Source organism: Festucalex cinctus, chromosome 1 (genome assembly GCF_051991245.1).
Source record: "Festucalex cinctus isolate MCC-2025b chromosome 1, RoL_Fcin_1.0, whole genome shotgun sequence".
NCBI lineage: Eukaryota > Metazoa > Chordata > Actinopteri > Syngnathiformes > Syngnathidae > Festucalex > Festucalex cinctus.
In genome coordinates, this window is record NC_135411.1 from 40,233,995 (window position 1) to 40,246,415 (window position 12,421).

Consider the following 12,421-nt stretch of genomic DNA (forward strand, 5'->3'; position numbering starts at 1 on the left):
AAGTAATAATCGTTTTAAAATAAAAAAACTAAATCATTTTAATAAACGTGACTTCAATTATTGCTAAAATAATCGTGATTATTATTTTCCCATAATCGAGCAGCCCTATTTTTTTTTAAATCAAAATCTCTTTATTTATTTTTTGCAATAATAGTGCATAGATTTCCAGTGCAAAAAAGACAAGATGAAATGAAACACAGGACTGACATCCAGCACTCACACACAAAAAAAAAAGAAACAAAAATAAAATAAACCATAAAATTAAACCCCGTCACTGCCAATAAGATTCATGACCATTAAATATTCAGCTTTAGTAATGATTATGGATAACCAATGTCAACAAAATAAACAACATAAAAAAGAAGTCAAATTGTGGAATGTCAAGGGCCTGAGAGGACTGACACATGTTTAAAAAAAGGTCCCCAGGCACGCAGGAATCTCCCATTAGAATAACGGAGAGAGTATCTGATCTTTTCAATTTTCAAGCATGTCATTAAAGCTGCCAGCCAATCGGCGTGCGTGGGAGGAGAGGGATCCCTCCACCTGAAGAGGACAGACCTCCGCGCCAGGAGGGTGGCAAACGCTAAGGTGCGGCGCTGTTCAGAAGAAAGTCGAACGTCCCCTGTGACTCCGAATAAACCAACAAGGGGGTTCGGCTCCACCCTCACTGTCAAAATCTGGGAGAGGGAATAAAAAACCTCTGTCCAGAATTTGCTAAGTTTAGGACAAGTCCAAAACATATGAAAGAGTGAGCCGTCTGAGATATTACACTTGGTACAGAGTGGGCGAGCAGCCCTAATTTAGGCAAAAAAATAAATAAATTAAAAAAAAAAAAAAACAACAACAACAACAAAACAAACAAACCCCCCCAAAAAACAGGCAACTAATTTAAGAGGGTGACGATTTGTTAAAGTTGTTTAAAAACGCTTCGGTTGTCTATTTTATATTTATCTTCATTTTTCCTCTATGCTCCATTATGAAGTACTCACCCCGATTTTCTGTTTACAGGCATTGCTTTAAAAATAAATAAATCTTGTGTGAGATCAAGAGACAAGCGGTATTGGACTAACTATTTACCACCTCGAGGATTGGCATGCTTGTAAATGAGCATAAAAGCACACTTAAGCATTTTAGCGTGGATGCTTTTTGTTTGCGTTTTGGTTGTGTGTGTGGTCTTGTTTTTCTTACATGGTGGGGCCAATTTTTCAGGATTTCACAGAGTTGTGGGGACCACCCGTCTTTGTGGGGCCATTTTGCTGGGCCCCACTAGCTTAGACCTCTTTTTGAGGGTAAAGACTTGGTTTTACAGTTTAGATTACAATTGGGTTATGGTTGAGGTTAGGGTAAAGAACGGGGGTAGGCAATCATTTTTGATGGTTGGAGGGGGGTTAGGGGAATGGGCTAGGAAATGCATTATGTCAATAAGAGGGCCCCGCAAAGATAGCACCATGAGGGTGTGTGCGTGTGCTTTTTTTTTTTTTACACTACACCAATGTGGCAAAATAGATGAAATGTTTTCCTCCACAGGGAGGGGGGAAATGTTCGGTTTTAAAAATACCCGACGTCTGGACAAGGTCTTCATTTCAAAACATGAACATTAAATGCACAGTTCCAAGACATTTTATTGGTTGAAAAGAACTGAAAATAGTCATTTGTTGAATTTTCAGCATTAGGAGGATATGGATGATACTCACCACCCAACATTTCCTCACATCGCTTGATCCAAATTTCAAATGTTTTTTCAGAAACTGTCAGAAGCACAAAAAGACAACACATTCATTTTTATTATTATTTTAACTATAAACTTAAACACAAAGGAAAATACATCTGCCAAGGCAGCTGAGGGCACCTGAAGTGGTAAACCTAATTGTGAGGAAAATCAGGTGGGGTTAGGGATGGAACAGTTTACAGATAAAACTATGATGAAATTTCAAACAGTTAGTAGTAAAGCTTCAAACTAATTGTTAGTATCGTATAGAGTATAATTTCTTAAGTGACAGAACCCTCTTGCAACTCTTTTCTAAAAAAGCAATGAGCTATTAGACTGCACATCAACCTGTGCTTGCGTGTTGCCACTACTACAGGCTGATTTGTTGGCTGCTTTTTTGTAAATGAAGCAACGCGCCTCATGTGAATTTATCATGTAAACTATTAAGGTAGAGCCACAGAGAAATCAACAGTCCACTCAGTCCTGCCGTGGGGGGAAATTATTGTATCTTTCCAGTGGTTGAGTTGATGAGAAAAAAAAATAAACAAAAATAAAATAAAAAAATTCAACAGCTTAACTGACTATAGTCAACTTGAATTTAGGAGTTCAACTTAATGAATACTTGTCTGCTCAAATTGCAGTTTGAAATCATATTCCTGTAAGTTACACAGTGATGAATAACAAAGCTTCTAATCATTTCCATTTTTACTAGAGTCCTACCACTTTTAAATATATCACTGTTGTCATTTTCAGTAAATGTCATGGGCTCTTGCATTAATTAAAATGAGGGATGCAAGTAACAATTATGTTGCAAGTAATAATTTGTTGATTAATTAAAATATTTTAATTTCAATTTCTTCATTCAAAAACACATCATTATTTCAAATTGACAGCCCAGAAAATACATTAATTAGGATTGAGTTACTCGTTTGGTCCATAAGGTTTCAGAAAATACTCAAAATTGTCTATTATTTTCCAAAGGAAAAGCAAATGTTTTATTTTGATTCAACACAAAGGACATCAGTCCACTTTCATGAAGGACTACATAATACAGGTAAAATTTACGGTACTATTGAGAATCTGAATTTGACTGATATAGTCCATTACCAGGAGCAAATTAACCATCGATCCATGAACACAAAAACTACAGACTTTTAATTAAATCTCTTTGTAGTAAGCAAACTATGGCAGGGGATCAAATCCCAACTTCGAATCGTGGGATTTGATCCCCTGACTGTATATTATGTAGTCGTATGAAAAGTTTGGGCACCCCCTGATCATATTCAAAAGCTGGAAGGCGTTCTCCTGGTCAAAGCCCCGCCCCAAACCCCGCGCCCGCCCCTCCACGTTACAACACTGCCAATAAGTTGAAACTGAAACCCAGCGAGTTGAAACTGAAAAACCGTGAAACTCGGGGGTTGGGGGGTGAATCTGCAGATTGGCATTGAAAAAGACATAATACAAAAAAATAAAGAAAATAGTGTTTTTTCAATGTTTGTATTTTATTTTTCAATACAACCTTTTACAATGCCAATTCTTGTTTTACAATGCCAAGCTTTTCCTACAATGACAATTTTATTTTATTTTTTTTCAATACCAAGCCTTATTGTCAGTGCTGTGGCTACATATAATTAGTGCTAAAGGTATTATAATCAATAAAACAACAAGGGTGCCCAAATTTATGCACCTGCCTACCTTTGTTTAAGTAATTATTGCACACTTTCTATAAATCCTATAAACTTCATTTCACTTCTCAAATATCACTGTTTGTCTGCTATATGATATATTCAACTGAAATTGCTGATCTGAACAACCAATGATTTATAAAGGAAAATCTTGAAAATGATCAGGGGTGCCCAAACTTTTTCACACGACTGTATACATCAAAAACTGCAGAGAGAATGTTGAGTACAAACAGACTAAACCCTAATTGCAAAAACCTTACCCACCATCCAGCTGTTGTCCCTGAGTGAAGGCTGCATGGGCTGACTCATAATGGTTCAGATGGTACTCAGCTACTCTGTAAATATGGAAACATTAAAAACAATAACACCAAGTGATCCAGGAGAGTAAAAGGTTTAGAGAACAATATCCCAAAATTAGATTTAAAATAATGCAAGACTTTCTTGAAATAAAGAAAGAGGGTCTGGTAGGCTGTCATTGACCACTCTTCCGTTGCTTGGCAGCACAAGTCCATTCAAACTCAAGCACGGTTGGGAGAGAACGATAGTTTGTTTGCTTCATCATTAAACTAAATTTTAAACAACCAGAAAAAACTCCCAACTGATGGCACAGAAAGAAGTGTGTGTCAAGATCACAGATTTGGGGGGGGGGGGGGGGGTCTTTGGGGTTAGCGGGGGCTGGGGGCCGGTTGGGCACCGTGGGGGGCCTGCAGGGCCTCGTTCTGTCGTGTTGGGCTCGGGGCGCGGGAGCTCCGGGCGTCTGGGTTGGCTCGCCGGCCGGTATCCACCTGGCGGGCGTGGGGGGTTGTGGCTTGGTGCTGCCGCGGCTTGGGGGATTCCGGGGGGACCGTGCTCACTTTGCGGGGCTGCGGTCGACGGCTCCCCTCTTTGGTGGCGGCCCTTATGCATGCCAGATCCATCACACCAGCATGTACTGAAATTCAAACAGAATTCGACTCTCCCTCCCACTGCTCGTTGAATCAGTGGGTGCTGGTGTCTGTGGATCTCACTCTGCTTTATCTATCCTTCCCTCCTTCCTCTCTTTAGTTTTTCCTCTGGTCTCTTGAGAGCTCCTTAAGTTGTAGGAATTTATAGGATTCTGGGGTTGGTGTAAGACTCTGGTTTTGTAGCCATGTGGGTGGCAGGTGGTGTTGAGTTGCTGCTGGATTTCACTTTGATTTATCTTTCTTTTCTTTGATCTTTCCTCTGGTCTCCTGACCTTCTGAACTTCATGACTGGCGAGACTCTGAAGAATCCGGTTAAGGTGAAGGGTAATGGGATTTTTATTAGGTTTTAGGTGAATTAATGAGTACAAATTTCCACATATTTACACGCGCGCACGCACAAAAAAATAAATAAATAAAGAGAGAGAGACAGAGAGAGAGAGAGAGAAATGATGATTGATAAGATATTGAATCGGTAAGACTGCCAAATGAACAATTCTGAGCTCTCTCTTATTTAAAAAAAAAAAAAAAAAAAAATCAAAAAAAAAAAAATCAAAAAAAAAAAAATCAGACTTGTATGAATGGACTAACAATGACACTGCAGAAGAGAAGTGAAGCCAATGGTGGCCCTCTTACATTGCCAATCGCGAGGGCCACCTAACTTGAATAAATTGATATCTCCGCGGCATATTCACGTTATTTTCTGTCCCTACGACAAAAATGCCATCAATAAGACTGGGAGAAACGCTACATGCACATTTCAACAGTAAGAATGCGCAGAATGTTGAAGTTGTTCACCAACTACGGCACAACCACTTGGTTAAAATTAGTGTTGTTCTGATACCGATATCGATACCCAGCTTTGCAGTATCGGCCGATACCGATACCATACCGTTACTTAAGTTTTTTTTTCTCCTCAACATGAAAAAGCTGTCCTGCCATTGGTTCAGAGCATTCAAGGACCACTAAGATATCTTAGATTGGCATGCAGTGAGCATGTCACATACCAGTGAATGCCGTGCATGAGCAAGACACTAGATGCTGCATCCAAAATCCTATATTAGCGTTGGATTTAATGGTATCGGCATGTTACTTGTGAGTAGTCACCGATACCGATACCACTGTTTTAATGCAGTATCGGAACAACACTAGTTAAAATACGTAGGACGTGCCCAGAAGACGTAACTTCCACTCTCCACTGATTTAATGGTTATCTCCACTCTCTGTTTGGTTAGGTTTGCCCCGCCTCAGAAATGCGCTTGATGGTGACTGTGTCCAGACTCACTCGCTGGTACATCGATGAGTCTGATTTCCAAGCAAGATTGATATTACTGAAGTTGCGTCATCACTAGGTGAATGAGTAGTCCAATGTAAAGCGCTTTGAGGGCTTTGTAAGGTGGAAAAGCTCTATATAAATGAAGTACTGCGGTATTCACTATTTACCATAAAGCACAAAAGTGGCTGCAATATTGAGTAATGTAATGTGAGTGAGGCACTGATTACTATGTAATTTTTTTTACTGGATAAAAGCACTCTGTATATTTATCGTGAATATAATTTTTTTCCCCCAACAAATTCAAATTAAATTGAAAACTCGCTTTTCAGTATCCCCCCCAACACACGCCCACACAATACACACCCTGTTCGCATGAAGGCAAGGGAAAGGCCTGGGTTCCGCTGCTGCGCTTTCTTGGCATCTTGAACAGCACCTGTAAAGAGGTGACACAAATTATGCTATGACAAGAAAACGGCAGATATGTTAGCAAATGCTCTGATCTGCAGTGTCCACTCAGAAAAAAAAAAAAACCTCACCTGATCCTTTCAGGTGAGTTTTTTTCTGTCTGTTATATTCATTGAAAACAAAACTATTCCACAAACAAAGTAATGTTTCAAAATCCTGAAAAAGAGGATGCAAACATGCAGACTTACAGCTGTAGTTTTTGAGAAGTATGTAAGCATAGGCACGTTGACAGAGCCACTCAGTGTTGTCAGAGTCTCTTTGCAAAGCCTCATTCAGTGCCTTCAAAGAGAAATTATTCACATTAGTGATGCAAATATCGAACTTAGTTTATTTTGAAAATGCTGGATGAATCCAAGTGAGTTGATTTATTGCTACGTGTACAAATGGAAAATTTTGAAGCTCAAATGTTTGTCCCCATATCTGAAATAGGGATCTCACGAAACCAGAAATTTAGTAGTCGATGCCAATACCACTGAAATTCCACGAGTCTCGATGCCATTTCGATACCATGGTAAAAATAGAAAATAAGCAATAAATTCTATGTACTTCAACATACACTCCTTTATTAGAAGTGAACAACAAACAATGATACTGTGTGCTTAAACAGAACAATTGGCATGTAGCTTTAAAGCATTAAATTAAAATACTGTGCATTAATGTATTAAACAATAGAGTGAACAATAAAATAAAAATACTGTGCATGTACTAGCTAAGTACAGTAATAGCACAAATGTATAAAGCTTACAAGAATCTACTCTGCCATAGTATTCAGAAGCCATTTGAAATTTGAGAGTCTTATATGACATAAGGGGTACAAGTGTCAAAAAAAATAAAATAAAAATAAAAATAAAAATAAAAGAAATATTAAGCAAAGGTGTGTTTCTGTAAGAGGTGTTATTTTGTGGAATCATTTTGGTAATGACTTGAAAAGATCATGCAAGTCAATTGTTGAGTTTAAAAAAATGTTTAAAAGTAAAGTTCAAGAGCATTATTGTAATGAAAGTGTAATGAAAATTGTATATGCGAGTATGAGGGTTAGGTTCCAAAAAATACCCCCAATAAATGAAATCCGCGAAGTAGTTAGCTTTATGTTTTACAATTCTTAGAAATGTTTTAAGGCTCTAAAATCCCCGACCGCACAATTTATACACTTTTCTCATTGAGGCATTTACATGTTCTCAGATTTCTCTCTTGTTCAAACTTTGACAATGTTCAAACCTTCATAAATTTTATAAAATGAGTATATTACTGTAAAAAAATATGCAAAATTGCACTTAAAAAAAATCTGCGATACAGCGAAACCGCGAAAAGTGAACCGCGTTATAGCGAGGGAAGACTGTATTGACTTTTATTGTAATGTATTAATTTACTGTATTTAATAATGAAATAAGTTAAAAGAAACAAAGAATAAGCAGTAGGACTAGATAAGTTTTTAACTTCTTCCTACTCCCTTTGGACATGTAAACCATCACAAATAATTGCTATGAGTTTCTTTTTAAATTATCATGTGCTACTTGTTTATGTTTATATGTTCAATAAATAAACAAACAATGAGTACTAAACACTAAAATACTGTAAAATGAAAAATGCATCACAGAGCATGTAGCATTAAAAAATAAAAATCTCATACTGTGCTTATTTACCAATCAGTTGCAGCACGTAGCCTCACACACACACACACAAACAAACAAAATAACGAATAACGTTTGATATATTATTTGAGGGTTGTTGAACGTTACTTTAGGTGATTCAGTAAATTAGTTGCCCGGCAACATGTTACTGTGGGGGTCATCATACTAACGTTATTAGTTTAGATATGGACAACAATGATAACGGGAATTCAAATGCACTTGCCTTGAATTCTTTGTACAAGTCTGGATGTCCATGTTTCGCTAAGTTGGATGTGTTCCCCTTTCATCTGGAAACGGTTTCGGCATCTCAATCCCTGCGCATCAACCTCAAATCCAAAGTACTTCCATACGCGATTTTTAGTGTTTTTCTTCTCAACTAACTGAGGGGCCACTGTAGTTGAAGACGCCGCAGATGTGCGGGCGACTATCATGTTGCACGCATGTTGCTCTACTTCCTTGTTATTGTAGCAGCGGGAGGGTAGTCACGTGACGTCATTAGACGTAACGTGGGTTGCCAGATAAGCGCTCATTATCTACCCAATTTACACGATGTAAGCTTGTGTGAGTGAGTGCGTGTGGGATTAAAAAAAAAAATAATAATAAAATAAATAAACACCCCCAAAACAATACAAAAGACGCGGCCAGATATGCCGCCTCGATACCAACGGTACTTCGGGTATTGTAGAAAAGGCATACCGTCACATTTTCAGAATCTTGGCATCGACTTGGCACCGAAGTATCGGTTCTTGTGACAACCCTAGTCTGAAATATAAATATGTTGACACAATTTTGCCCCGAAGCTTCGCCAGCGCCATCAACATCAAGCTGCTTAGAGTTAGGGCTGGGTGTCGATTCAAATTTCCAAAATTGAGTCGATTCAGAAGGGCCCAATTTGATTCACGATTCACATTGATTTTTGATTCAGTTAAGGATTTCATACAGTACAAATTTTACTTATATATGGAAGACATTCTCAGAAGTACCAATGATGCAAATTAGTGGTGTGAATTGACAAGTACATGGCGATTTGATTCGTATCACGATTCATAGATCACGATTTGATTCAATACCGATTAATCTCTATGTCGATTATTGCGATTTTTTTCTACCCAAATTTAGAATACTAAATCGATAAACTTGTAAATGTACACCATAAGATTTGTATGAAAATGTATTTATTTATCTGAAACTTCAGTCTTACAACTGTGAGCCACTGTATTTAACGAACAGTATGTTGCAATCCGTTCCATGTTTGAACAGCATTGAAATAAAATATTTAGGCTTAATGTTCCATTAATAAAACATTCTTCCATGCTTAACGTGTGAACCCTAACTCTAAGTAAGACGTTTTGTTGAATATTTCCATTTAAAAAAATGTTTAAATAAATCGATTCGGCCGCATATCGAATCGATTAGAGAATTGCGCACTGTAATATCGCGATATATTGCCGAATCGATTTTTTTTTTAACACCCCTACTGCAAATAGTAGAACCTTCTCTCTTGTTTGGTGCATTCGTAAAAATATTAATATTTTTATTTATAATTGAATACAATGCAGTTTAATTAAACATGACCTGAGCAAAACAATAAATAATAAATGAAATCGATTAAAACTACAACGCTATGTAAGTAAAGTGGCAAAAACACTCTTGCAAATCACAACATTTACATTCCTGTGACAGTTTTAATTCCAAGGTTCTAGTAGAGACCAAATTAAAAATAAATAAGTAAATAAATAAATGAATGAATGAATGAATAAATAAATAAATAAATAAATAAATAATTACCTGTACCATAAGAGAGACAGCCATAGTCCATAATTATGCATCCACATTTTGTGTTTTATGTCCAATTCTTACCTTACTTCTTTTGGGGGTTATTTGTGTTCTGTCTTTCGCTTTTATATTTTTGTTTCAGTTAATGTACAGTTTTAATTACCGTACTGCCACATGCATGCACTCCGTTTGATAAGGTGGTGGTAATGCACCAAAAGCACCTGCCAACCACGATGAAATTAGTAGTAGTCAGGGATGCACGATAACGCTATTTTCAACCGATATCGATAAACCAATAATTTAGAAAGTACCAATGTCGATAACCGATAAGTAAGCTGATAATTGTTTCCAAATTAACTTGACTAGATATACTTTCGAGTCCTACTATAAGTCTAACATGTACAAATGCATTGAAACATTGTGTAAAGAACCATGAAGCTGAATGTCGTTGATATGTCTGCTACAAAGACAACCAGCAACTCATTTTGAGTTTGTCAAAACAAAACAAGTCATGTTTTAAAACTGTAACAAAAAAAGTACAAGGGTAACATTTTGGGGGGACGCAATAAAGAAAGCCCACAATGGCAGAATATTAGTTAAGGTAATCCATTTAAAACTAATCGCAAAAACAAAAGCTTTTCCATATTGGAAGTTTCATCCAACCAGAACCTGCATCTGTCTAAACAGTTTGTGTTTGCATGTGTGTATTTTTCGAGAGGGAGATCCACGATGCATTAAAATGAAGACCATATTTCAATGTTATACAGCAATCACCAGCTTGGAGCAGCTCATGCTTGAGCTGCTTCCTTTCTTTGTAAGCAATGGGTTCCTTTTGGGGTACTCTGAATAACATAAGCCTTATTAAAAGTATCGATTCATGATTTTATGAATCGATATTGGGCTATGAAAAGGAATATCAATATTTTAAACCCAGCCCTATTGGAGATGGTCTTATAGCCTTTAACTTTAACCTGTCTATAAATGTTCTTTCTAATCTCCTGACAGCACTCTCTCCTTCGCTTTCTGTTGCCTATGTTCTGTGTGGTACACACACCATGTCACCAAAAAGCACAGTGACTATTTGTCACCGTTTAAATAAACAAACTAACTGATTAGGAATTTGAAGACAGTAGACACCTATGATGCCAATTAAAGCACACACCTTTATTTTTTTTAATCTATTGTTACTTTTTAAGTGTCACAGTATATCAATGAACACTGTGGATTTTTATTTCATTAACAGACAGGTACCAACAATTTTGTCCATGTGTGTAGATATCACACATCCTGAGCCATGAGTGTTGTCATTCAGACATGATTCCTATGCAAATCTACCTGTGCTAAAATCGCGGGTAATTTGGAGGTCCACTGCAATTTATTTCATGCCAACAGAGAAAGCAGCAACTATGAATATATGGATCATGTCAGTTGAATGTATTGGCAACCCTGTAAAATACAGTGATGGAATTCTATCACAGTGGAGTGGAAGATACTCAACTCAATTTATAAAGCAGTTTAAAACAACCATTGCTGCATCCAAAGTGCTGTACATAAATCAGCGCAAGAGTTTTATGAAGAGTTTTATGAAATAAATGGACATAGATCATAGACTTGTTTTCTTTTTACTTATCTGAAAACTGAGCCAATCTGTACCTTAAAACTGTGATATGATCCAAACTGTGAGTGTTTTGACCCGTTGCACCCATTATTGCGCTTGGATTTTGTATTTTTTTTTCTTCTTCTTTTCTAAAGCAGCTTTAAACACGTTTCTTGAGACAGGAACTCCAGTACGCATAGATTTGATTTTGAGTAAGTGCAGATTTGATTTTAATTTGTTGATATTTTAATGTATTTTTTTTCCCCCTCTGGCATCTAACGTAAAATGTGATTCTGTATTTTATATACGGATGACTTTACCTATGTAGAGTCTTTGAGACTCCTCCCAGTTCAAAAGTGCTCAATAAAAAAAAAATTACAAACGTAATATACTTTTCCTTTGGCTGATACACAGAGGCTAATTAAAGTTTGCATCACAAGTTACCATGGTGATGTGTCCCACTTTACGAAAACAACGTGGACCTTAGTACTCACAAGAAACCGAAAGTTGGCCCATAATTGATCTCATACTTGTTAATTTTGATCAGAAACTCAATCCCATACAACTGTCAGTGGATAATAAAATACAACGAGGGTGCAAACCAATCTTTGCTAACTAGGCTAGCTCGTGACATTCAAAGACGAAGCTAACGTTAGCCTACGTGCAACAACGTTATTTTCTTATAAAGCTAGTAGCCTAAATGGTTAACCGCTCCATGCCATAAAGACCACTTGCAAATCAGAGATATGATACGTGTTTAAAATTAGTTGAAGGCTACTAAATGTTTACCTCGAGAGCTTTCCGTGGGTCTTCGTCAATGAGGCTGTCAGGGAAACGGCTAAACCAGAAAGAATTAACAGCAATTTAAGACCTAAATAGTGTAACTCATGCAAAAACATACAGGCAGATACATGTTATATAATAATTGTCACTATTATTATTATTATTTTACTTACAGTTCAGTCGCCATTGCGTTGCTGCTAGTTGGCCAGTTAAGAGTAATGAAACGGCTGCAGGACCTGTAGTTGTAGTGAAACCGTACTTCCGCTGAAGTTGCGAGAAGCCGGAAGTGAGCTTTTTTTTTCTTTTCTTTTTTTAATTCTTGACCAACATTGTGTGATACAAGCTTGCGAAAATAATAGATTTTAATAATTAATATTAAGTTTAAATTCACCAGTAGAACAAATTAAACTAGTTTTCGACGTTGTTTTATTTGCCTCAGCCAACTATATATATATATATATATATATATATTTTTTTTTATATATAAATAAAATTAGCATGTAGGCTACTGTATTATTGTCATATCAAATTTCCACTAGTTTTCCATAACCTAAATGAA

General features: G+C 36.9%; 1 protein-coding gene across 1 annotated transcript in view; it reads right to left on the reverse strand.

The window, feature by feature from the left end:
• sugt1 (SGT1 homolog, MIS12 kinetochore complex assembly cochaperone) overlaps positions 1-12,138 on the reverse strand; it is a 28,634-nt gene extending 16,496 nt beyond the window's left edge. The window contains exons 1-6 of the mRNA XM_077535618.1: positions 12,036-12,138; positions 11,869-11,917; positions 6,264-6,354; positions 5,974-6,043; positions 3,658-3,728; positions 1,695-1,748 (exon numbers count right to left, since the gene is read on the reverse strand). Coding sequence (XP_077391744.1) covers positions 1,695-1,748; positions 3,658-3,728; positions 5,974-6,043; positions 6,264-6,354; positions 11,869-11,917; positions 12,036-12,049 — 349 coding nt within the window. The 5' untranslated portion in view covers positions 12,050-12,138. The remainder of the gene's footprint in view (positions 1-1,694; positions 1,749-3,657; positions 3,729-5,973; positions 6,044-6,263; positions 6,355-11,868; positions 11,918-12,035) is intronic.
• Positions 12,139-12,421: the final 283 nt, after the last annotated feature.